Source organism: Callithrix jacchus, chromosome 5 (genome assembly GCF_049354715.1).
Source record: "Callithrix jacchus isolate 240 chromosome 5, calJac240_pri, whole genome shotgun sequence".
Classification (NCBI taxonomy): domain Eukaryota; kingdom Metazoa; phylum Chordata; class Mammalia; order Primates; family Cebidae; genus Callithrix; species Callithrix jacchus.
In genome coordinates, this window is record NC_133506.1 from 147435129 (window position 1) to 147462723 (window position 27595).

General features: G+C 37.4%; 1 protein-coding gene across 5 annotated transcripts in view; it reads left to right on the forward strand.

Moving 5' to 3' along the window:
• The window catches only part of PAN3 (poly(A) specific ribonuclease subunit PAN3), a 163317-nt gene extending 137906 nt beyond the window's left edge, over positions 1-25411 (forward strand). For all 5 annotated transcript variants that reach the window (XM_002748916.7, XM_008998068.5, XM_008998069.5 and 2 more), the window contains 6 exons: positions 771-861; positions 6515-6654; positions 9375-9504; positions 10426-10490; positions 18447-18585; positions 22453-25411. In XM_002748916.7, coding sequence (XP_002748962.1) covers positions 771-861; positions 6515-6654; positions 9375-9504; positions 10426-10490; positions 18447-18585; positions 22453-22593 — 706 coding nt within the window. In that variant the 3' untranslated portion in view covers positions 22594-25411. The remainder of the gene's footprint in view (positions 1-770; positions 862-6514; positions 6655-9374; positions 9505-10425; positions 10491-18446; positions 18586-22452) is intronic.
• Positions 25412-27595: the final 2184 nt, after the last annotated feature.

Genomic DNA, 27595 nt, shown 5'->3' on the forward strand with positions numbered 1-27595 from the left:
GGGCCATACTCCCAGAGTTTTTCATTCACAAATCTGCACTGGGGACTAAGAATTTGCATTTTTGACAAGTTTCTAGATGTTGTCATTGCTGCTTTTGAGTCAGATGCTTTGAGAACAACTGGTACAGTTATCAGTCTTGTCTTCACCTGAGTTTTGAGTTGCTGTAATTTTGAAATTGCCTTGGGCTACATCTCATAAAGAGCTGAAGATCTAGTACCAGGTTACCTAAGTTTATATCCTGGCTTTGATAGTTACTATCAGTATGCTATTGAACAAGTTACTTCTTCAAATTGTGTTTCGATAACCTTATTAGACAAGTATACTTCTAACTCCATTCTCCTTATTTATGAGGTACCCCCATAAGGTTAATGACAGATTTAAATGAGTCAATACATATAAAATGCTTAGAACAGTGCCTGGTAGATCTTTTGCAAGTGTCAGGAAGCTAACTAGTTCTCCTTTATGAATAACTAATAAACAGCTTGGAATGGAGAAAAAGACAGTGACCTGTTAGTCAAGAGATGTGAGGTATAGTTCTGGCTTCATCAATTTCTGACTTTTACAGTTGTAGGTATATCACTTGATGTCTCTGAGCCTTAATTTTCCCATATCTAAACTGGTGGTTGGTGGAGGTGGTGTGGGGAAGGGTAGAAGTTAAACTCAGTTCTGAGAGCCTTCCTAACATTTTGGGAAATGTTACTTTTCCATGAATATGTAATTTTTTAAAAACTTATTTTAATTATTTTCTTTAAATTATTTGGTCCTTAAAGGTTGCGAGTAAATTGTGTTGGAGTTTTTGATGTTTTAACATTTGATAACAGTCAAAATAATAATCCATTGGCATTAATGGCCCAGTACCAGGTGAGTAAGGATTAACATGGATATTTGCTTGTTTTCCTTTTTTAAGGCTTGTTTTCCTTTCTTAAAGACAAATTTTGTTTAAAGTATTTCAGTGTTTTAAGACTAGATTTCAGTTGATTTTGGGGTGGTCTCTACACAGACTTTGAGCATGTATTTCCCCTTTCTTCCCCTCCCTCTCTTTTCTTCCTTTCCTTTACCCCCTCTCTCTATTTCTTTCTCTCCCTTTTCCTTTTTTTTTCTATGTCTTCTGTCTTGCTCTGTCACCTGGGCTGGAGTGCAGCTTTTGCACTGGGCTCATTGCAGCTTTTGAACTGGGCTCAAGCAATCCTCTCGCCTCAGCCTCCCACATACCTGGGACTACAGATATGCACTACTGTGCCTGGCTAAAATTTTTTTTATTTTTATTTTTTGTAGAGATGGAGACTCATTATGTTGCCCAGGCTGGTATTTCTTAACCAGTATGATGAACTTAGTGTAGAGACCTTGTAGGTTGGAATAAACAGAATTCATGACAATGTCAGAGACTTTTTTTTTGAGATGGAGTTTTCACTCTTGTTGCCCAGGCTGGGATTACAGGCATGCACCACCATGCCCGGCTAATTTTGTATTTTTAGTAAAGATGGGGTTGCTCCGTGTCGGTCAGGCAGATCTTGAACTCCCGACCTCAGGTGATCCACCCACCTTGGCCTCCCAAAGTGCTAGAATTGCAAGCATGAGCCACCGTGCCCAGCCTCATGACAGTGTTAGACTGTTCAAAATGAAAATGTATTTATGTGATTTAGGAAATGTGTCCTAAGTATACATAGATTAAAATAGATTGATCAAATAAATGGATTATATTAAATGATACCCTTCTTTCTCACTTCTTTAATTATACCTATTATTTTTACTTTTAGAACATTTGTTTGACTACCAGTCATAAAATTTTAGAAATGTTTTCAAAGGTTTGTTGTTGGATTGCCATTTTCTAAGTAATTTTTTTTATTTAGTCAGAACCTATCACTCACTTCTTATACATTACTAGTAATTTGATTATTGTCTGACTTTATTTTATGAGTGTTGATTTAGGCCCCATGATGTTCTTAGCTATTTTGCTGTTTCTTATTTCTTAAAATGATAATGTATTGAAGAATAAGAAGGTATTCCTTCAGGCATTAAGAATAGTTGCTTTAAGCCTGGCATGGTGGTTCACACATGTAATCCCAGCACTTAGGGAGGCTGAAGCAGGTGGATCACTTGAAGTCAGGAATGCGAGACCAGCCTGGCCAACATGGTGAAATCCCATCTCTACTAAAAGTACAAAAATGAGCCGAATGTGGTGGTCCACCCCTGTAGTCCCTGCTACTGGGAAGGCTGAGGCGGGAGAATCGCTTGAACGTGGGAGGCAGAGGTTGCCTTGAGCCAAGATCGTGTCACTGTGCTCCTGCCTGGGCAACAGAGCAGGACTTTGTCTCAATAAAATAAAATGAATAGTTGCTTTTGCCTTGATTACTCTGCAAGTAACAGAACTTAGATATGTTATTCAGTTTGTATTGGAATGCTTCACATTAGGATAGGCAGCTATGATTTTAAGACAATTTTAGTTCTTTGTGCATAAGAAGTTTTTGGGTTTTTTTGAACATTTATTAACTTACAAAGCTTTGCTCTAAGGCAGAATCTCTTAATTATATGGAGAAAAACCTTACCTTTCCATTGTTCTTCTCTGTTCAACTTATTTTGTTTAAAGTTTTGAAAGATTTTAATTCACTGATAGAATTTCAGAACAAAAAGGATAAAATGAGAAGTACAGTCTAATCAGTGTTTAGTATTTCAGTTCATGCATAAATTTCTTTTGCTGGTAAACCACAGACAATACAGTCCCCAAGACTTGCAGGCACTCATTGCATTCAGTTGTTTGCAGATGTTTCACATCTTCCTTCCTCTCTGTTTGTGCCTACCTAACCTCAACAGCAGCCAGGCCTGTCCTGGTTGATAGCTAATGGGCAGTACAGGGAGGAATGTGATTAGTTCTTTTGTTCCCTCCAGCAGCAGCATTCTGTTCTTTTGCCTGGGGACATTTGCTCCCTCTTACCTAGAGAGGTTGTTTTTTAGCTACTGTCATTCTTGTCTTCTGTCTTACACTTAGTGCCTAACTAGTCGGCTCTGATTAATTTTTCTTTATGACCTTTATGCTTCCAAAAGTGACTGATTATTGACTGTTAAAATACTAGTGATCTACATACACTTGGATATACATCCAAGCAGATTAATAAATTTTTGAAGGAAAATTACACATATTTAGAGCCAGTGCCACCATCTTCTAATGTAAGTATCTAGAAGCCCCTGTCTGCATTAAAAACAAAAAGAAACCACACATACTCCTCAGTCTTTTCTCAATAGGGTTCCTTTTCAGGTATGTTATGGGTTGTGTAGTTACCTCGACAAACAAAACATTTCATAAGAAAAAAAATATCTGAGTTCCAAACAACCAACTTTATGTAAGCATTTAGGGCAACTTATTTGTAAGTCAGGATCTGTTTTCATTGATAAAATCAGGCAACCTTCAATTAATTATCACCTCTCTTGTTTTTTTCAGCATCAAAGAATATATATAAGGCTTTCTTTTTTTTGGGTATATATGTGTTGCTGATTTTTTATATAGCTTATTATAGTAAGATATAGGAAAGAATTAAAAGATAATCCCAAAGGGGTAGTATGATTTTACAGGGAAGAGGTTACATGAGGAGTGCATTGTTTCTTGTAGTCTATTTTTCATAGTCTGTTTCAGACACGTGAATAGAGACTGACTTTGAGTAAAGTGGACATAAGTAGAGCCATAGATAGAATCAGAGAAAGAAATCAAGAAATCAAGAATCAGGAAGAAACTGAAAATCAGTTGAGGGGCAAACCTCCTGAATTCAACAAATGGGGGGAAACCAGATGGAGGTAAGAAGCAAAATAACAAATGGAAAATTTAGCTGAGAAATAAGGAAAGGAGAGTTACTGAGTTTTATGGTGTTAAACTCTCAAGATTTTATTAACTTCTTTTCTTTAAAAAATCAACTCTGATTTAATCTGTACTATGTCACACATGTACATTATTTGTAAAAGTGGATGTTCTCTCACCTTGAGTCAGCTTTAGAGAGGTGGTGGGATGTACTAAAAATCAGATGTTTTTATTTTTTAAACCCATCTGGTTCTTCAGCTCTCTTGGACCATTTTGGTTTTCTGTCTCATGATAGAGAATAATGGAATATTCTTGGAGGGAGGCTTAATAATACAACATCAGTTCAGGGTGGAACCAAATTGAAAATTCTAGTTGGAAGACTTCAAGTGTTGGTACCTGCTGCTCAAACACGTGATAAATAGCAACAACCTTTGGTATGCTTTGCTGGATACTTTGGATTGAATCAATCACCCATAGAAATTTATAGTTGGCATTTACATGCACTGATTTCTTTTGGCTGAAATTTCTGTAATTTCATGAATATAGCTTGTAATGTTTTACTTGATCTAAAGTTTAATTGAGAGTTCATCAGTGTCCTCCAGCAAGCAGAAATGATGGCAGCAGTAATTGTACTCCTTCCCATGCTAGCTTCCCTCCTGCCATTCTAGGCTCCTGACTCTCTACTACCAGTGAAGTCTAAAAAGTTTTTTGGCATGAATCTTTGGATCTTTTCCAATAGATTTAAAGTAGTTTGTCTACCTAATCAGTTTTTCTCCTTACCTCATGTTCAGTTCACAAATGCTAGTTTGGATTAAGTTTTTAGTATGAACTTTTAAATGTTATTTTAGTCATGGAGTTTAACATCTTTTTACTCATTATTTGGGTAGGGTGTTGTTAAGGATAACCATATAATGCTAGAATTTCACTAGTGATTGCCTTAAAGTTACAACCAAACCAGTGGTTCTCAATCCTGGCTGCATATCACAATCATTTGTAGAAGCTTAGAAAAATACCAATATCTAGATTTTTACCCAGACTAATTATACCAATATTGGGACCAGGGGATGGCTACTGGATGATTTTTGTTTTGTTTTTAAGCTTTTCAAGTGATGATATTGTATAGCTAGCCTTGAAAATTCCTTAAGATAAACTAACACTCAGTAAATGAACATGTGTCTAATAATTTAGATGACTTCTCATATTTTTGTTTTTAACGGAGTCTCGCTTTGTTGCCAGGCTGGAGTGCAGTGGCCGCATCTCTACTCACTGCAGCCTGCGCCTCCTGGGTTCAAGCGATGCTTTTGCCTCAGCCTCCCAAGTAGCTAGGACTACAGGCGTGTGCCACCACACCTGGTTAATTTTTGTATTTTTACTCGAGACAGGGTTTCACCATGTTAGCCAGGATGGCCTTGATCTCTTGACTTCATGATCCACCTGCCTTGGCCTCCCAAAATGTTGGGATTACAGGCATAAGCCACCCCAACCCAGGCAAGTTCTCAGATTTTGAAGATCTGCCGAAGTCTGTTGTAGAAACTACTTCAGGTGGTTTCATGTTAACTCTGAAGTACTCCATTTTCTAAGGCTGGAGAATGATTGTGGTTGTTTATAGGTTCCTGCCAATTAGGGCCACTTGGGATGACCATACTGTTTCCTGGAATTATAATAGGTGATAACGGACTTAATTCAGCCAGCTGTCTTTTGAAAATCCTTTTAGAAGGAAAGCCTCAGAGTGGTAAATGTTGAGTGGGGAGGTTTTAGGAAAGTAGGTGGTGGTTCTAGAGCTCAAAGATCTGTTACAGTGTGTGAAAATAGTCTATTTGGAAACAAAGATAGATGGTATGTCATTCATATAGGTTTGCAGCATTTTTATGTTCTAAAGAATTTGCCCTAAAATCAGGTTAATGCACATGTTTGTATAACTTTTCTTCCGATAATTCTTCACATTTCCATTATATTCTGGGACTTACAGAAAATGAGAAAAGTATGTGTTAAGTTATATAGGTCATAGCAAAGCAAATGTATAGTAACTTTAAATTTCTTGTAATAGAGAAGAATATTGGCTCTATTTAAATAAGAAAAATCTAGAAAGAGAAACTTTTAAAAGCTGCAATTTGTAGTTGGCATGTGAATTGCTTAAAGTTTCTTAAAGCATGGACCTAGAATTATCTTCATCAGAATTCCTGAGTGCTTTAAAAATGTTGAACCATTTTCTGGACCCACCCAATGAGAATTTCTAGGAGAGGCTCAGAAGTTGTCTTTTTGATAAGCTCCAGGTTATTCTGAGGAACCACCAATATTTGAGAGCCCTGCCTGCAGCTTATTTGTAATGATGCTTTTTCCATTTTGGCAGTAGTATCAATGTATTAAATGAGTACCTATGAGGCTGGGCACGGTGGCTCACGTTTGTAATCCCAGCACTTTGGGAGGCCGAGGCGGGTAGATCACGAGGTCAGGAGTTCAAGACCAGCCTTGCCAAGATGGTAAAACCCCGTCTCTACTAAAAATACAAAATATTAGCCAGGTATGGTGGTGCGTGCCTGTAATCCCAGCTACTCGGGAGGCTGAGACAGGAAATTGCTTGAACCCAGGAGGTGGAGGTTGCAATGAGCCGAAATCACACCACTGTACTCCAACCTGGGCAACAGAGTGAGACTCCATCTCAAAAAAAAAAAAAAAAAAGTACCTATGAAATGAAAAGTAAAAGTTATATTTATTCTTTCATGTCAGCAAGCAGATCTGATATCATTAGGAAAAGTTGTGTTGGCTTTGGCTTGCAACTCTTTGGCAGGAATTCAGCGAGAGAATTTACAGAAAGCCATGGAACTGGTGACAATCAACTATTCCTCTGACCTGAAGAATCTGATTTTGTAAGTTTATATATATGATAAATTGTGTAGAATGATTATTTGCGATAAGACAGAGCTTTTTTTTGTTGTTTTTAAGTGATTGTTTTGGTTGCCACTATTTAAAATCAAGCAAAACAGAAACTTTTCATTTTTATAAAATTTTTATTGCAAAGTAAATATTTCTTAGATAAATTGATAAACCTTAGTGTGCTTAAATTAGTTATTGATGTTTTAAACATTTGGTTGAAGGGCACCCAGTAGAAGTTTGTTGGTATCCACTAGCTACATATGACCTTTTGAATTAGTATTAATGAAATTTAAAGTTTACTTCTTCAGTTACACTGGACATATTTCAAGAGCTCAGCAGCCCCATGTAATTACTAGCTAACATAATTGGACATAGAATATTTCCCATATCTCAGAGTTCTGTTGGATAGTGCTGCTCTAGAGAGAGTGAAAGCCATCATGTATAAGCCTCAGCTGCAATCCGGTCATGTACTCTGGCCAAAATACCCATTCCGGAAGCATGTGTGTGGAGACCCCCATGCTTATGCTTCAATATTTTAAGATTCCAGAGAATCCTTGAGTATCAATTTGAGATGAATTTAGCTTAAGAGAAAACCCATTGTGGACTACTGTCACCCCAGAAGGACTTCACCCTAAGATATAGCTACTATTGGGAGATCCCAGAGGGTGGGCAACCACAACCTTTATTACAGTTACAAGCTATGATAGAGAAGAGGTGCTAATCAACAGTCTCTTTTAGCTTACAGCTGCCCTTTCTGATCTTTCTGTGTAGCCCTGGATGATCCAGTTTCTTTTTGGACCAGCCCTGGGGTATGGAATTGGGGGATGGAGGGTGGGATTGCCCACCTGTTCTTTGTTACACTGGCATAAATGTTCTGCTTGTGACAGCACTGAAAGCCAGTGGTTGTCTGGATCCTAGTCATAATCAAATTCAAATAAGATGATTTTTCTTCTCAATAAAGATACTTGTTTTATATATGATCACAACAGTGATTCCTAGCCTTAGTTTGCAAATACCTAGGATGCCTCAAATAATTTCAGGTTATAATTTCTAAATTTTCCTTTTTAAAAAAGTGGGGATAGAGGACATAAAAATAACCAATTAGCCATATGTTAATAATTATTGAAACTGGGTGATGATACATGGAGATTCATTATATTACTATTCTATTATAAATATTTGAAATTTTCTTCAATAATAAAAGAATAAACAAAAAAGCCATACTTTAATAATAGCCACAAACTAAAATTTATGGAATAATTAAACCATGTATCAGGCCCGTTCAAACTGCTTGATGCGAATTAATTCTTTTAATTATCTCAATAACCCTATAAATTAGGTGCCATTATTGTCCTATTTTAGAGATGACAAAACTGATCCATAGAGATAAAATAACTTGCCAAAGTCACATACCCTATAATAACATTAAATATGATTAGCAGGATACAAATATGTCCATAATTACAGATGAATTGCTAAGACATAGTTTATTCACATGGGTATAACTATTCATTTAGCCAAAAAAGAATGACTACTATATGCCAAATGAAGGATACTTTGAGGTGAACAAAATTCCCACCTTCTGGAGTTTACACCCTAATGCAAAGAGTTAATAAACATAAAAACCAGTGAGATATTTTCAGGTAGTGATAAGACCTGTGAAGAAAACAAGATAATTATAAGCAGAAGAGTGAAGGAATAGGAGGCTCCTTTCATGAGAAGGGGTAGAGAATGGCTTACCTATAGAATAAGCAGCAATAGATGATTGAAAATCTTTGTGTTCTAACAGGTAGCCCTTGAAATATGTAGTATTTTCTGCCATTGTTGTAATGATAGAAGAAATTTAACTGGTTCCTTGTGATGTGTGTTACTCCATTTCTCAGAAATGAGTATGTCATGATACCTTGTAAATAAGGCTGCAAAGCAGAGGATAGCTTCTTAAAAAGTTAGGCTCATTCAATTTTGCAAAATTGAAAACCCAGTTTTAGTTTTGAAAATTAATCTTTGAAGAGCAACAGGAAAAGCTCCCCACCCCACACCCACCCCTTTTTAGTCCTCTCAAAAAAGTCTGCAAAAATCCTTTCTTTTTCTTATTTTTGTTTTTTGAGGTGGAGTTTCGCTCTGTTGCCCACGCTGGAGTGCAGTGGTGCTATCTCGGCTCACTGCAATCTCCGCCTCCTGGGTTCAAGAGATTCTCCTGCCTCAGCCTCCTGAGTAGCTGGGATTACAGGCACCCACCACCATGCCTGATTTTTAGTAGAGATGGAGTTTCACCATGTTGGCCAGGCTGGACTTAAGCTCCTGACATCAAGTGATCCACCCCTCTCAGCCTCCCAAAGTGCTGGGATTACAGGTGTGAACCCTGCACCCAACCTGAAAACAATCTTTTCATCTAGCTCTATTGTAAAGAAGGGTTTGAGAATGGAAATGGGTAAGTGCAACCCTAGTTCACTTTTCTTTCTCATTTCCATAATAGTGAAAATGTAGAGAAGAGACATGTTTACTGCTTCTCCATTGGCTTTTAAATTTTTCCAGAGGAATGAAATATAATATTTAAGCTTTAAGAATGAACTTGACTTGCATGAATTAAAATGTTTTCAAAATTTTGTATGCTAAGATGATGGCAGTGGAAACAGCTGTGTGTTTGTGGGTTATCTTGTTTTTTTAAACTGCATGTTGGACGTTCAAGTAATTCCTCTTTTATCTTGGATAGGTATTTATTGACTGACCAAAACAGGATGCGAAGTGTAAATGACATCATGCCCATGATTGGTGCTCGATTTTATACTCAATTGGATGCTGCTCAAATGAGAAATGATGTCATAGAGGAAGATCTTGCAAAGGTAAAGAGTGTAATTTTTTTTTTTTTTGAGACAGAATCTTGCTTTGTCACCCAGGCCGGAGTACAGTGGTGCTATCTCGGCTTACTGCAACCTCTGCCTCCTGGGTTCAAGTGATTCTCCTGCCTCAGACCCCCAAATATCTGGGAATTACAGGCACACGCCACCACACCCAGCTAATTTTTGTATTTTTAGTAGAGAAGGGGTTCACCATGTTGGCCAGGCTGGTCTCAAGCTCCTGACCTCAAGTGATTCTCATGCCTCCGCCTCCCAGAGTACTAGTATTATAGGTGTGAGCCACCATGCCTGGTTAGTAAAGAGTGTAATTAAAAGAATGTACACATTGGTGGCACATACCTGTAATCCCAGCTACTTGGGAGGCTGAGGCAGGAGAAGCGCTTAAATCCAGGAGGCAGAGGTTGCCGTGAGCCGAGATCGTGCCATTGCACTCCAGCCTGGACAAGAACGAAACTCTGCCTCAAAAAAAAAAAAAAAAGAATGTACACATAACTTGCATCTGTGTATATAAATAGATACAGAATAATAATTGTACTAAATATCATGCCTTATTTGCTAAGATTGCAGGGTTTTTTTTTGGCACTGAATGTTTGGCATTTTAATTTCTTATGTCCTTTGGACACTGTCTTTTCATGGCTTTGCTTATAGTCATGTGACAGAAATCTTGGTTTCCCCTGCAAGTTACTTTTCCAATTCCTATAGACAGCTCCATAATCTTCTTGAGTACTGTTATGAAATGAAATGGACACGTCGTGTTTGTTTAAAAGTATAACCAAAAGATGGGGATGTTAGGATTTATTGTTTAGAGGTAATATTGGTGCAGGTTACCAGTTTTTGTAAATTTTGGCTTTTTTATTCAGTAATCTGGCACATTAACATTTTTTCTCTTTTTAAAATGTTTTATAGGAGGTTCAAAATGGAAGACTGTTTAGGCTCCTAGCAAAATTGGGAACAATCAATGAGAGGCCGGAGTAAGGATTTACAGTATTTTACAATATATTTTTAATCGAGAGCATTATTTTACTTAATAAGAATAAGTATGCCTGGTTTTATTTGGAAAAAGAAAAATTCTCGTGTGAAGTGACCTGAAGATTGTGTTATCTGTTAGGGTGCTATTTTTAACCACAACCTAGATGTGGGGGTGTCCTTATGGATTTTACACACATATATACATACAGAAAATATGCTGTTAGAAATCTCTTGTGGTTTGCACATGAGGAAACATTTTATGATTAATATTATCTCTGCTTTAGTTTAGAGACTTGAGAAACGTCGAATTGTTCCAGGCCTCTTACCTTCCTTCTATTAAAGTACATTTTGTTTGTTTTTTGAGACAGAGTTTCACTCTTGTTGCCCAGGCTGGAGTGCAGTGGTGTGATCTTGGCTCACCACAACCTCCACCTCCTGGGTTCAAGTGATTCTCCTGCCTCAGTCTCCTGAGTAGCTGGGATTACAGGCTTGTGCCACCACATCTGGCTAATTTTATATTTTTAGTAGAGACGAGTTTCTCCATGTTGGTCAGGCTGGTCTCGAACTCCTGACCTCAGGTGATCCGCCCACCTCAGCCTCCCAAAGTGCTGGGATTACAGGCATGAGCCACAGTGCCTAGCCTAAAGTACACTTTTTATAGCTATCATATCAGTGACATTGGAAAGGCATCACCATTTTACACTATTTCTCATTTAGTTCCACCTCATTTATAAGTTAAAGTTAACCATATATACATAAGCAGAATTGATGTTTGTACTATGTAACTGTCAAAGACAGGTAGAACCGAATATGCAGTTATTATTTTTTAATTATACTTTAAGTTCTTGGGTACATGTGCAGATTGTGCAGGTTTATTACATAGGTATACACATACCATGGTGGTTTGCTTCATCCATCACCCCATCATCTACATTAGGTATTTCTCCTAATGTTATCTCTCTCCAATCCCGCCACCCTCTGCTGTCCCTCCCCAAGCCCCACCACCCTCCAACAGGCCCCAGTGTGTGATGTTACCTTCCCTGTGTCCATGTATTCTTAGTATTCAACACCCACTTATGAGTGAGAACATGCAGTGTTTGGTTTTCTGTTCTTGTGTCAGTTTACTGAAAATGATGTTTTCCAGCTCCATCCAAAAAGGACATGAACTCATCCTATTTTATGGCTGCATGGTATTCCATGGTGTTTATGTGCCACATTTTCTTTATCCAATCTTTAATGGGCATTTGGGTTGGTTCCAAGTCTTTGCTATTATAAACAGTGCTGCAATAAACATACGTGTGCATGTGTCTTTATAATAGAATGTTTTGTAATCCTTTGGGTATATACCCAGTAATGGGATTGCTGGGTCAACTGGTATTTCTATTTCTAGATCCTTGAGGAATCGCCACACTGTCTTTCACAATGGTTGAACTAATTTACACTCCTACAGACTGTGTAAAAACATTTCTATTTCTCCACATCCTCTCCAGCATCTGTTTGTTGTCTCCTGATTTTTTTTTTTTTGAGACGGAGTTTCGCTCTTGTTACCCGGGCTGGAGTGCAATGGCGCAATCTTGGCTCACGGCAACCTCCGCCTCCTGGATTCAGGCAATTCTCCTGCTTCAGCCTCCTGAGTAGCTGGGATTACAGGCACGCACCACCATGCCCAGCTAATTTTTTTGTATTTTTAGTAGAGACAGGGTTTCATCATGTTGACCAGTGTGGTCTCGATCTCTTGACCTCGTGATCCACCCGCCTCGGCCTCCCAAAGTGCTGGGATTACAGGCATGAGCCACCGCGCCTGGCCCTGTCTCCTGATTTTTTAATTATCGTAGTTCTGTCGTGAGATGGTATCTCAGTGTGGTTTTGATGTGCCTTTCTCTAATGACCAGTGATGTTGAGCTTTTTTTTCATCTATTTATTGGCTGCATAAATGTCTTCTTTTGAAAAGTTTCTGTTCATATTCTTTGCTCACTTTTTGATGATTTTTTTTTTTCTTGTAAATTTGTTCTTTGTAGATTCTGGATATTAGCCCTTTGTTAGATGGGTAGATTGCAAAAATTTTTTCCCATTCTGTTGGTTGCCAGTTCACTCTAATGATTGTTTCTTTTGCTGTGCAGAAGCTCTTTAAGTTTAATTAGATCCCATTTGTCTATTTTGGCTTTTGTTGCCATTGCTTTTGGCATTTTAGTCATGGAGTCCTTGCCTATGACTTTGTCCTGAATGGTAGGTAGTGTTTAGGTGTTCTTCTAGAGTTTTTATAGTGTTAGGTCGTATGTTTAAATCTTTAATCCATCTGGAGTTAAGTTTTGTATAAGGTGTAAGGAAGGGATCCAGTTTTAGCTTTCTGCATATGGCTAGCCAGTTTTCCCAACATCATTTATTAAATAGGGAATCCTTTCCCCATTGCTTGTTTTTGAAAGGTTTGTCAAAGATCAGATGGTTGTGGATGTGTGGCCTTACTTCTGAGGCTCTGTTCTGTTCCATTAGTCTAGAATTTGCAGTTATTATGACTGTAGTGTAAGCTACATTTCAGGAATGTTTGATTTGTTAATAGAGATAGGTAATAGATAAATACCATTATTTGAGGGATTTTTCTTTTTTTGGACCATGAAATTCAAGGTCCGCTTGCTTTTTTTCTTCAAAGTCAAAAGACTGGTTTAGGGTTTTTCTCCAATAATTTTTCTAAATGAAGAGAACATAACAATATATGTTAAACCATTTTTAGAAAACTCTTTTACCTGTTTCTTCTAGTATTTATTTCTTTAAAATATATGTTTATAGCCCTATTCTTGATTTTTACCCTCAATATAAAATTCAGCTAATGACTCATCCTCTTCCCTACACACGCACACACTCTCACACACGAGTTGAATCTGCGTTCAGTGTTACAAAACACCTTTCCATATAGTCAAAAATAGGTAACCTATCAGTTCCTTTTTTCCCTCCCGCTTAGAGAATTGGCCCTGGATTCTCTGCCCTTCCTGCTTCTGTCTGGGCTGGTTACACTTTAAGCCTGCATGTGCTCACACTTTAGAACTGGAACTTCCCTTCACTATTATCTGGGAATTCTCACTGTCTCTCTCTTAGTGTTGGATGCCCTAATTTCTTCCTTTTTTCCTTGGTTTATTATTATTTTTTTACTTAGTAGAGCATGTCCTTGTAGCTTCCTGAAAAAGGTGAGTTTTTTTAGTCTTGCAAATCTGAAAATGGCATTATTCTACTTTCACACATTATTAATACTGTGAATACATGTAAAATTCTAGATTATCCTCAGGAAATTACTTTTTTTTCTTTTTTCCTTTTTTTTTTTTTTTGAGCGTCTGGCTCTGTCCCCCAGATTAGAGTGCAGTGGCACTATCTCAGCTCACTGCAACCTCCGCCTCCCAAGTTCAAGCGATTCTGTTGCCTCAGCTTCCCAAGTAGTTGGGATTTCAGCTGTGTACCACCATACCCAGCTAATTTTTGTATTTTGGGTAGAGACAAGGTTTCGTCATGTTGGCCAGGCTGTTCTCAAACTCCTGACCTCAGATGATCCACCTGCCTTGGCTTCCCAAAGTGCTGGAATTACAGGCATGAGCCCCCATGGAAATTATTCTTATTAATTAAATGTTTTAAATAGGTTGTTTATGAATGAAGTAAACAGTAGGAAAAGTTCGCAATGAAAACTGTAAAAGTCTTTCAGACGTGACATCCCCAATATGTATTCCCAGTTGCCCCCATCAATCTATAGTTTTAGTTTCTTCTGTATTATTCCAGAGTTATAAATACAATATATTCTTACAACCTCCCCCTTTAAATATATAAAAGTTGTAAGACATACACAGTGTATTGTCTCATAACATTATATTTTAGAAATCTTTCTATTTAGATATGTTTTGTGTATGCCAAGCACTGTTCAAAATAGTTAACAAATACGACCTAACTTATTCTTTGTAACATCCCTATGATGGAGATACCATTGTTATTTTCGTTTAACAGAGAAATTGCAGCAAAGAGAGATTAAATAACTTGAACCAAGGTCAAATAATTAATAAGTATATGAGCCAGGCTCCAGTCTAGACCGTATGGTTCCAGAGTGTGTACTTCTAACCACTGTGCCTCCTCATATTGTATGGCCTGGTAGTAGTTTATCCTATGGATATATTATAGTTTATTTCCCCAGTTCCCTGTGGATGGGCATTTGGGCTGTTTTCAGTCCTTTGCTAGTGTGAGTGATACGATAGGGACTGACTTATGCATACTTAATCTTGTATATATGTAAATAATAGGCCCAAATGTGATTACTAGGTCAATAGGTATGTCTCTGTAAGTTCATAGCTATTGGCGAACAGTTTACCCATTTGTAATTCATGAGACTGCCTCACCAAAATACGTTTTTCAAACTCTTAGATTTTTATTAAACTTGTAGGTGAGAAATTGAATTTAAATGCAGTTTTATGTTATATTTGCTCCTGACGAGCATATTTGAGTACCTTTTTTATGCTTTTGATCCATTCTTATGTCCTGTTCTGTCTGTATCCTTTGCCCATTTTTATTTTCAATTGGATTGCTTGTCTTATTGATGTTAAGAGATTCACTCATTCTGTGATTTTTTGATTGCTCATTCCCCACCCTTGTAGACATTTGTATATGTACTGTAATTGACCAAATTTCTTTTATGCTTCTGGAGTTTGAATCATAGTTAGAAAGCCTTTTTCTACTCCAAGATTATGAAAAAACTATTTCATGGTTTCTTCTAGAACATTTATGGATTCATTTCTTCATATTAAAAATGTCTTATGTAGTTAGAAATTGTATAGGGTGTAAGGTGTAAATCTATCTCCCCTTGTCCCCAAGATTACCAAGCAGTCCAAAAGCTATTTATTGAATAGTCAAATAATCTAGCTTTTCCCCACTGGTTTGAAGTCACACCTCTTTTGTACTATTTTAATTCAATCATGATATTAAATTTTGAAATCTGTCAGTATTCTTTCCCATCTCCATTTCATTGTGCACCACTTTGTTGTTTTCCTAATACTATTTTCTTTACAAATTCTATAATCAGCTTTCTTAGTTTAAAATCAATAAGCTGATGGTTTCTTTATAGGGAAAACAGCATGTTTAAACTCTGGAAACATTTGTGGTTTTAGATGTTGAGTCATCTTAACCAAGATCATGGTATGTCATTCTATTTGTTGATGTCTACTTTTGTATTCAGTAGTATTTAAGTTCTTTATATAGCTATAGCCTACTGAGTGTATTCTTAGGTATTTCATCTTGTTGCTATTATAAACGGGAAAATGTTCAGGCTTCTTATTGCTTGTTATTGTTGTATATAGAATTTTGATTCTTTAAATTTTATACTCTGGTACCTTATTATTTGGGATTTCAGTAAATTCTCTTTGGGTTTCCCAGGTGTTTAGTCTTATCATCTGCAAGTTATGATAGTTTCCTTCCCAGTTTCTATACTTTTCAATTTCTCTTGAGTGATTGTGTTAGTGGGTACTTCAGTATATAGGTAAATAATAGAGATGGTAGTTCAGAATTTGAAGCATTGTTCCTTATCTTTTAACTTCCAGACAGATTCAAAGCCATTTTCTTTGTAAATTCTTTCCTTCCTCCAAGCTTATGGGGTCTTTTTTTTTTTTTTGTCATTGATACTCAGAAATTCACAATTGATGTGCCTTGGTATGGGGTTTTGATTCATAATGATGGATCAACAGGTGAAACCATTTAATCTTGGAAACTTAGCGTCCTTCAGTTCTTCATGGTCTTCATTATTTCTTTAATAACTTCTTTTCCTGAAATTCTCATCGCTTTGCAATTGATTTTCAAATATTCTCTTCTATTTTCTAATTTTTTTGTTCTACTTTCTGGGCAGTTAACTGTATTTTTCTAAAATTAAAGTTTTTTCGAATTATTTGTATTTTAAATTTCTGCTATTATATTTTTATTTTCCAAGAACATTTCTGTTATCTGAATGTTTGTTTTGTACCATCTAATTTTTGTTTCTCTGAGGTCATCAATTAATAGATTTTTTTCCTGATGGTTGATTTTTGTTTGTCTTAGTTTTAAGTTTTGTTCTGTTGCCTTCAGTATCCCATAGCAAACAAGAGTTCGCTTTGCTTTGTTTTGTTTTGTTTGCTTCTCAAAAGATTTCTGATACTTAGCTTCCATCTGTATGAAGAATATGGTTTTAAAAAGCTAATGGGAAGCCTGTGGGGGGGCAGGGATTATAGAAGGTTGAACCTTTCTGTATGATAAAGCAGTGTGGTGGTGTTATACATGATTTTTGTTTATTTTTGGTAGACTCTCAAGTACTGTCATTTCTCTCGGACAGGTCAGCATCTCCTGAAAAGATTCTCCCAACCTCTGCTGTCTGTGATATAAGCCTGACACAGAGGGAAAGCATTTGTTGAATAGGGTGTTATCTAGCACTCCTCAGCTCATCATCTTCTGGTTTGCTTGGCATCCCTGACGCTGGAGTTTCTCTCATTCACCCTTTTTACAAAGTAAAGCCTCTAGATTTCTGCCAGGCAGAAGTGGGAGTGGGGTTGAGGGATGGGTTATCTGTTTGCTGTTTATAGAAGCTTTTCTCAATTCTTATAATTTCAGCCTCAGTTCAAACTTGCACTTTTAGTAGTCCTTTGTGGCGTCAGCTTCTGAGCCACACCAGTGTGGGTGGCTTGCTTCTTGTGGACATCCCCCTTCCCACATCTCCTGTAGAATTAGGATTCAGTTTCGTCAGGTCTCCTAAGTCATCCCACTTACCTGTCTGCTTCTGCATTCCAGGGGTTCATGATTATATCTTCTTCACTGTTGTTGCTTTTTCTGATCCCTTTGTCCTTGTGTTTAGACATTTACTATCAGTTTGATGGGCTGTTGAAAGGGAGTAGAGATACATGGGTGTTTATTTTAATTGGAAGTCCCTGGAGTGACCTTTGCAAAACATATATATGATTGTACTAAAACCATGTGGTGAGCTTCTCCTCTAGTTCTTAGAATAAAGACCCAGTTTTAAAACGTGACCTAAGCTGCTTGGTCTGATCCCTACCTATGTCTCATTTTGGTTCAAATCTGCCTTTTATTTTCTTTAATTTTCTTCCCCCATAACCCATTCTTTGTTCTTGCCTTCACTCTGTCCCTTTCCTTGCCCTTGCTCTGTCCCGTTTCTTGCCCTTACCCTCCCTCCCTCTACGTATATTCTCTCCTTTTCTTTTCTTCTCTTTTCTTTCCCAACCTATTCAGAAACGTGATCTTCCTTAAGTTTCTTCAGTGCTCCATCCAAATACCAATCTCTCTGACAAAGGAGCATTGCATCCTTCTTCAGGGAAGAGCAACCACTATTTCTTCTGGAAACCTTCCTTCCTTGCCCCCACTAGATGAATTCGTGTTTCTGTTTTATATCATATCCCTTTTAGGAATATTATGTAAATATGCAGTTACAGCTTTCTTTGATTATCTGAATAATGTTTGTTTCTTACTAGACTGTAACTCCTAAGGTCACTGAAAACTCACAGTGGTCATCTGTTTCTTTACAACTTGCTTTCACATGGAATGGTAGGAACCAAAAATGTATCTCCTTTTTGGTGTTTTCTAAACATTTTTCTATTTTATGTGTATTGGTGAAATAGATTTATCTGACCTCTCTCTAGTCTGTGACCTACAGAGTGAGAGGAAGAAAAGAAAAGATTAAGATATTTTTATCTTTTCCATTTTATCTAATGGTAGGGACTGAAATAAGGAGGTGATATGAAATAAGAATGCATAAGGGATGATTCCCCACTGACAATTGCTAACTGAAAACTGGAATTCATATGTTTACTAGTTCAGTCAGATTATTTTTTGAAAACACTGTACCAGACCCCCCCAGTTTTTTATTTATTGGGATTTATTAAAACTAGTTTTGAGTCTTAAAAATAGACCTATGTAGCATATAACATGAGTTACTCAGGCAAAATGTTAATTTCCCCCAGGTTTCAGAAGGATCCCACTTGGTCAGAGACTGGAGACCGTTATCTGTTGAAACTCTTTAGGGATCATCTTTTTCATCAGGTGACAGAAGCAGGTGCTCCCTGGATTGACCTCAGTCATATCATTTCTTGTCTTAACAAGGTAATTCGTATCCAAATTTTTAAGTTCATAATTCTGTCTATAATTTGTATAGAGTTGTATCTTCTATAAATACTAGGAGACTTAAAAAATCAGGATGTACTCTTACAGTAGCCTATAAGACATTTTATTAATAACATTTTTACATTGGGAGGATTTTTTAAACACCTGCATGAATAGTTTTTTTGGGCAGGGTGAGACCAAGTCTTGCTCTGTTGCCCAGGCTGGAGTGCAGTGGCATGATCTTGGCTCAATACAACCTCTGCCTCCCAGATTCAAGTGATTCTCCTTCCGAGTACCTGGGATTACAGGCGCCCCCTCACTATGCCCAGCTAATTTTTATATTTTTAGTAGAGGCGAGGTTTCATCATGCTGGCCAGGCTGGTCTCGAACTCCTGACCTCAAGTGATCTACCTGCCTCAGCCTCCCAAAGTAGTAGAATTACAGATGTGAGCCACTTCATCTAGCCTTCATGAATAATTTTAGAATGTTTTATTGTGGATCTTTTTTATCATGATAAAGTATTACAAAGTGACTGCTTTTTTCCTTTATGCAATGTTTTATTTACATATGTTTTTGTTACGCGACATAAAACAATGAGTGGTAACAAGCAAAAATAATTTTGTGTTTAAATATTTTTTAAAAATTTGAACCCCTTCTGAATCATTGTGAGTCATGTTGGATATTATCAAATCATTTATTGTTAGCTATAGCTATTATAATCATGTAGCAAATAATAAAAGCACAATACTAGTGACATCAGTTACTAGCAGGTCCAGCTGTTAGAAATGGTGAATTTGATGATTATGAATTAACTAGATAAAAAGAGATAATAAATTTGAGATTTGAGAGGTGAGTTTTTGTTTGTTTGTTTGTTTCTTTTGAGACAGAGTTTTGCTCTATCTCCCAGGTCATGGCTCACTGGAGCCTTGACTTCCCAGGGCTGCAGTGATCCTCCCTCCCACCTCAGTCTCCTGAATAGATGGGACCACAGGCACGCACCACTGCACTCAGCTAATTGTTTTTGTTTTTGAGGCGGAAGTTTTACTCTGTCGCCCAAGCTGTAGTGCAGAATCTCGGCTCACTGCAGCCTCTGCTTTCTGTGTTCAAGTGATTCTCCTGCCTCAGCCTCCTGAGTAGCTGGAATTACAGGCGCACACCACCACGCCTGGCTAATTTTCGTATTTTTAATAGAGATGGGGTTTCACAATGTTGGTCAGGCTGGTCTCAAACTCCTGACCTCGTGATCTGCCTGCCTCAGCCTCCCAAAGTGCTGGGATTATAGGCGTGAGCCACCGTGCTCAGCCCACCCAGCTAATTTTTGTTTTTTTGGTAGAGACGGGATTTCACCATGTTGCTTAGGCTGGTCCCAAACTCTTGAGATCAAGAAGTCCACCCACCTTGGCCTCCCAAAATGTTGGGATAATAGGCATGAGCCACCACACCCAGCAGCATTATGTTTTTAAAGACAAAATTTACAGAGAAGAGAAAGAATACATTTTCTTTATGAATTACTTGGCATTACAAAGTTGAGAAGTGGTCTCCAGGAGTAAATGTAGTCTTTGTATAGGTTTATGTTTAAACCAGGAGCTGGCAAACAATGGCATGTGGGCCAAATCCATTTTATGGCCTATTTTTGTACAGCCTGAGAGCCTCGAATAGTTTTATAGTTTTAAAGAATTGTAAAGGCCAGGCGCAGTGGCTCACACCTATAATCCCAGCACTTTGGGAGGCCGAGGTGGGTGGATCACAAGGTCAAGAGATCGAGACTATCCTGGTCAACAAGGTGAAACACCGTCTCTACTAAAAATACAAAAATTAGCTGGGCATGGTGGCGTGCGCCTGTAGTCCCAGCTACTAGGGAGGCTGAGGCAGGAGAATTGCTTGAACCCAGGAGGCGGAGGTTGGGGTGAGCCGAGATTGTACCATTGCACTCCAGCCTGGGTAACAAGATCGAAACTCTGTCTCAAAAAAACAAAAAACAAAAATAAAGAGTTGTAAAATAAACAATAAGCCAAACCTAAAACATTTACTGTCTGGCCCTTTATAGAAAACATTTACTGACTCTTGGTCTAAACTATCCTAAATTGGAAGTACCAGAGGAAAAAAATACCTGCTGTAGCACATGATTTAGAACTGTCAGCGTACAGTGTGGTAACCCTTCAGGGAAAATGTTATGGTTTGTTTTTAAGCACTACTTTGCCTTTCTTGAATTTTCTTAAAACTCTGCAGGGAGTATTGCCAATAACCTACAGTAAGACTGCACAAAACTGGCTGGTGTGGCTCACGCCTGTAATCCCAGCAGTTTGGGAGGCTGAGGCAGGGGGATCACCTGAGGTCGGAAGTTCGAGACCAGTCTGAACAACATGGAGAAACCCCATCTCTACTGAAAATACAAAATTAGCCGGGCGTGGTGGCGCATGCCTGTAATCCCAGCTACTCAGGAGGCTGAGGCAGGAGAATTGCTTGAACCTAAGAGGAGGTTGCGGTGACCTGAGATTGCGCCATTGTGCAATCCAGCCTGGGCAACAAGAGCAAAACTTCGTCTCAAAAACAAAAGAAGACTGCACAAATCTATATGTATCATTGAACTAATTCAGTATGAGTTATATATTCATTTTCTCTTTATTTCTCTTAGGGGAAAAACCTTTTCTTGAGAGCAGTATGTAGAAAATAATTCTGTCAGATTTTAGAAGCTAGTACCCATAGTGTCAGAACACCAGTAATTGAAAATATGTGGAACCAGAACAAACATTGACAAGTAGATCATATGGAATAAGCCACGGACAATTGTCTTAAGCAAAGATAACTTAATGAATATTAGGATAATTAAAAATCTGAAGAAAAGTCTATTTCACATCATGAAATAGCTAGTAGTAAGTAATAAATCAGAAATGTGACAATATTCTAAGTTTGAAAAGAGTGTAACAAATTAAAAGGGAAGGATGGCCAGATTGATTATACAAAATGAAGATTTTACGTAAGCCTGTTTTGGTAGAAATAATGAGAGAAATTATCTGGTAGATGATTTGAATGTTTGAGCCTTCAGTGAATTAAAAACATACTTTAATACTTTAATGTATCAATTAATAGAGAAAAAAGGACATTGAAAATAACAAAAATAAAGTGAAAACCATAGCAAGACAAGTCGATAGATTAGTATATGCTTTATAAAGACCTCGTTAAAATATTACTGCCAAATCCCATTAAAGACATGGGTAAAGATCATACAAGCGAAATGTCAGAAGTAAATGTATGAAAAAACTTTGATAATAATAGTTAATTACAATGTAAATTTAAATAGCAAGGCGCTCATTTGCTGTGGGGTTGCTTGCAAAGTGTTACAACTTATAAATTCATGGTGTCTAATTGATACCCTCTGAAAGACGATTTGGTTCTGCGTACCAAGCTGTTTACAATACATACTGCTTCTCTGTTACTTTTTTTGTGTGATTAAAATTCATTTTTAAGACCAATTTCTTAATACTTTACATTTTATTATTAATATTTATATTTCTAAGTATTTTTCCTAAGGAAAAAACTTAATATTCCTAAAGAAAAAAATCTAGATGAGTGTATTTCTTGCACTGTGATTCATGATGCCAAAAATGGGAGATATTAGGAGAAAAATTACTGAGCATCAACTGGGTGGACTACGGTGCAAACAAATGTTAAGTGTGAAGGGATAGTCAGAAACAGGGCGGTGTTTAAAAATGTCTGAGTTGCAGTGTGCATACTGATGAATGATGTCAGGTACTCATGGATATCTGAAAGGGAATGTGACAATTTTAATATTTTATTATTGCTGCAAATGTAGTTAAATTCTTTTCTGCATGTTATAAATTTCGTATTTTGTATATATTGTTTCAGCTAGATGCTGGTGTGCCAGAAAAAATAAGCCTGATTTCTAGAGATGAGAAGAGTGTACTCGTGGTGACCTACAGTGACTTAAAGCGTTGCTTTGAAAATACTTTTCAAGAACTGATTGCAGCTGCAAATGGTCAGTTGTAGTATTTGCTAAAAAAGCACGCAGGACATGGCTGAGGAAGTTAACCAATAGCAAATTGCACTACAGCTGAACTTTTCATCATCTCATTCACATTTGGGAAACGAACAGGAGATGAGCAAAGCTGCTTGCACTTCAGTCAGGTACACTGTTACTTGAAAGGAAGAATGTTTCACTTATCCAAGAGCTATGGCTGCCATTGGAGGCTATATCTGTGAAGAATTTATTTTAGATTAAGGAGCACCATCAAGTGAATGATGTTCCTGCTTTTGTTTTTTCCACTTGTATATGCACTAATTTTAATTTTTTAAAGACTTTTTCTGATCTTTGAACTTTTGCCACATTGTATACTTATTAAGGGAAACTATTTGCAAGGACATTTTTGGGAAGCAATGCTGGGCAGCATTTTTGCCATTGAGGGTTGCAGAATTTGCTCTTTTTGGGATGGGTTGCCCTGAATAACATTATGGACCAGGTAAATAATTTCATAGAAGTTCAGCATAGTACATAATTCTTGTAAGAGTATTATATGCAAGCTCTCTGTATGCCACCCACTGTTAGTTCAAATTGAGATTTTTGTTTTGTTTTGTTCTTAAGAACACACCAAGAAAATACCAGTGAATTGTTGGATATGAATTCTCCTGTTAGTTGATTTAAATCCCTTCTGAATAAAAATCAGATGAACAGTAACTGAAGGAGCATGTATAGCTCTTTCCTTCAAATTCAACTAGAGCATTTTAAAAAAGACATTTGCCTGCTAGTCAGATACATTTACATTTATGCAGTTTTTTAAATAGAAAAAAATTTAAGAAATTGTGTTAAAGGCCTAAAGTTCAGGAGTCCATTACTTTAGGTTCTTTCCAGTTTGCTTTTTTGGTTTTTTGTTGTTGTTGTTTTGTTTTGTTTTGTTTTGTTTTTGTATGAAGTTCTGTTCTTTGAACCACAGCTTTATTATGGTCCTTTACACTGGAGACAGACAGAGACACTGTTGAGAAGATGAACTAAACTCAGCAGTGGTCTGGTATCAAGAGCTTTCTGATGTTTTACAGCCTGAATTTGGAGGGATAACGATCTGCTGTGCCTTTGCAGTCACTGCTTAGCCCAAAGTAATAGTGCTTTTGATAATAACTCTGTGCGATATTCCTGAATAAGTCCATCTCAAAAGTTTGGAATTTTCCTCCTCTTAACTTTCTTAATATTTGGACATGCAGTTGTCGCCAAACTTGGGTATTCATGGAATTTCTAGTAAATGAAATACCTATACTTTGATACTGAAGACTGCCAAATACATAGGAATTTTCTTTCTTAAAAAACAGTAATGAAGACTATATCTCCTTTCCCAGCACTGAATGTTTTACTAGCACTGGGTGCTCACCATGCAACTATGAAGAAAATGTGGAAACTCAGAAGGTCAGGACAGACTCCCAAGCACTTGCAACTGATGTTACTGTCTTCAATTTTAATAATTAAACATATTTGTATATTTCAGAGAAGTTTTTAATATTTCTCTGTCCACTTTTTATAAGCTTTAAAATGATTTTCTCTGCCTTGAGATTTGCATCAAGAAAAAGCACCTCTCTTCACCTGAAAGCTTTGAAGACTAGAGACACGCTTGACACGTTTTAACAAGTGTATTGAGTCCACGTTTGGTAGCATCAGTTGTTGAGTTAAAAAGAAAATTATTGCATTTGATCTGGATGGATTTTAAAAGAACATAATGTTCAATATTAAAAGGATAATTAACATTTGCCACCATAATGTTCTTTTTTATGTAAAAGGAACAAGAACTTGGAGACATTAACATGCAAAAGTCTTTTATCATTCGCTCATGTATTTGAGGAAGAGCAGCTGTCTTTTTTATATGTTTTTTGACAAATCATATTGTAATTCTTTTGTACAAAAAAGAACTACTTGTATTCTAGAAGAAATATGAAATGCTTAATTTATAAGCGGGCTGGAGATTTTTTCCAATATTGTTTTCTTTGAAAATGAAAGGGGATCATCTATTTTAGTTTTGGGGTCTGGGAACTTTTTGAAAATTTAATTTGTGGACCAATGTTTTGTGAAAGCTAAAGAGGGCAGGGGTTAAAATAGGGTTTGAATTTCTCATTCTGTATAGACCAGCAAACTTACCTCTGCAAGGCAAGTTTACATCACAAATCCAAGAATGTTTGCATCCTAAATGCTAGTTTGCTTCAGCCCCTAGTTAACCTCAGGACTTGGTTTGCATATAAAAGGTAGACAGCTGATATGTTTTCGTGAGTAAATATTGTCAGCCAGAAAAAGTTGGTGTCAGGTAATGCATATTTTTTTAAAGCTTTGTTTTATATTTATTTTTCATTTAGTTTTTATTGGGAATGGTTTTCAAAGAACTCTCAGTTCTGCCTAGGTGTTTTTGCGGGAACCCTGTTTTCCATAATGTAATTCCATTTAAGAGGTTGTCTAAAAGTCTTTTTAATTCATAGGAAGATTTTAATACCTGGGAGTAGTCAGATTAAGGATACAAACTTTCCATACCTTCCTGTTGTGACAGATAAAAGCACAGAAAGGACAACCCTTGAAATCATGTAACGTTGGTCATTTCACTTTTTTGTACCTGTTTTAAATTCTGTTAGTGTATTTACTTCATTGTAAATATTTTTGAGGGTACCTTTGTATTTTGCTTTTGACCTTGGTTCTGTGATTTGGATGTCAACAACTTCCCTAAAAAGCACCAGTATGTTAAGTTCTAATGTCATGACCCAGTTTGTGTTATTCATCTTTAATCCTATTTTCCGTCTCTATGTGTACAGCAGTATTTTTAATAAAGAATTACAGAGATAACTTTGCCCTTCTCTTGCACGTGTTCATATGACAAGATGACGTCTGTCTTATGATTGGGTTTTAGAAGATAGGTTATTTCCTCTGTATTGTGGAGGAATTTCTGTCTTTGGATTAATTTCTAGCAGATTTATTCATTAATTTGTCAAATAGTCGTTTTATCTACCGTGTCCTTGGCTCTGTTCTAGGCACTAAGACAGATACGGGGGCTTGGTATTTGCAGAATATATAGTTATAACCAGACATCTTAATATAACACATGGCGTACAATGTAGTTTAGGCGAGAAGACTACTCATGAGGAAGCATAAGCTGGTCTTTGATTTAATACTTAATTTATCATAGAGGTGAGGTGCATCCCTTCCCCCAGATTCTCCAGAAATCATTAGACTGTAAGGACAGATAAAATATGGCAAAATATTAATACTTGTTGAACCTGGGTAGTATTTATTGTTGAGTTTTTTTCTGTGGATTGAATTGAAAAGTTGAAAACAAAAACAATATGGTAACGCCCCCCACCCCCACCTGCTCCCCACCAACTGCTGTTTCACTTCTGTAGGTTTCAGTTACCTGAAGTACAGTTAAGATATTCTGAAGCGGGGAGACCATATTCAACTTTTATTATAGTATATTGTTATAATTGTTCTCATTATTATTAAACTCTTACTGTGCCTAATTTATAAATTTAACTCTGTCATAAATGTGTATGTACAGGAAAAACCATAGGGTTTGTACTGTACACTGTTTCAGGTATTCATGGGAGTCTTGGACCATATCCTCCATGGATATGGGGGGAACTAATTGACAGATATGATAAGGTGCTTGAGGCATAGGTGAAGAGTAATTAGAGTAAAAAGGAAGGAGAGACCGGGCGGGGTGGCCTATAATCCCAGCACTTTAGGAGGCCAAGGCGGGCGGATCACGAGGTCAGGAGTTCGCCAACATGGTGAAACCCGTCTCTACTAAAGAAATACGAAAATTAGCCAGATGTTTTGGCATGTGCCTGTAATCCCAGCTACTCGGGAAGCTGAGGCAGGAGAGTTGTTTGAACCTGAGAGGCAGAGGTTGCAGTGAGCTGAGATCGTGCCTGAGTGACAGCAAGACTCCATCTCAAAAAAAAAAAAAAAAAAACGAGGAGAGATTATTTCCAGCTGCATGACTTGGTTTTAGGAATTCTTTTATATAGCGAATATTGAAATAAATTGTGGATTCAGATGAAAAAATGACCACTGTAGGTTCACGGGATAAAAGGTAGACTAGTCTGCCTAGAATGGAATATTTGGAGGATCTTTCGCTTTAAATTTCTTAGGAGGAAACCTTAAGAATATTGTTTGGTTTTTTTAGACCAAGTCTAGGTTTGTCACTCAGGCTAGAGTGCAGTGTGGCATGATCTGGGCTCACTGCAACCTCTACCTCCCAGGTTTAAGTGATTCTCCTGCTTCAGTCTCCTGGGTAGCTGGGATTACAGGTGCCCACCACCGTGCCTGGCTAATTTTTGTATTTTTAGTATAGATGAGGTTTCACCATGTCGGTGAGGCTGGTCTTGAACTCATGACCTCAAGTGATCCACCTGCCTCGGCCTCCCAAAGTGCTGGGGTTGCAGGTGTGAGCCACCACATCTAGCTTGCTCATTCTTTAGGTATTTATTGAATGCCTGTTATATGCCAGGCGTTGTTCTAGGAACCAAGAGAAAAGCTGTGACCACAACAGACAATTTTCTGCTTCTTAAAAGCCACCATTCTAGTAGGGAGAAGACAGATACATGGTAGATTAGAAGGTAATAACAGGAAAGCAGAGTAAAAGGTATGAGTTGCCAGATTTGGCAAATAAAAAATGTAGAACACTCCATTGAATCTGAATTTTGGGTAAATGGATAACTTGTTTTGGCCTGAGTATATTTATCTCAAGTATTATATGAGACATACACTAAAAAATTCTGTGTCCCAGTATTGCATGGGACATATATATGTGAAAACATTCTTTGTTGTCTTTCTGAGATACACATTTCCTTTGGCCATCCTGTGTTTCATCTTGCAACTCTAGATATGAGGAGTGTGGTTGGTCGGGCTACAATTTCACATGGGGTCTAGGAAGGAGGCCTCACGGAGGGATATGTGGGCAAGGACTTGAAGGAAGTGAAGCGGTCTGCTATGTGTAAATGGGGGGGGGGGGCGGGTAAAGTATTCCAG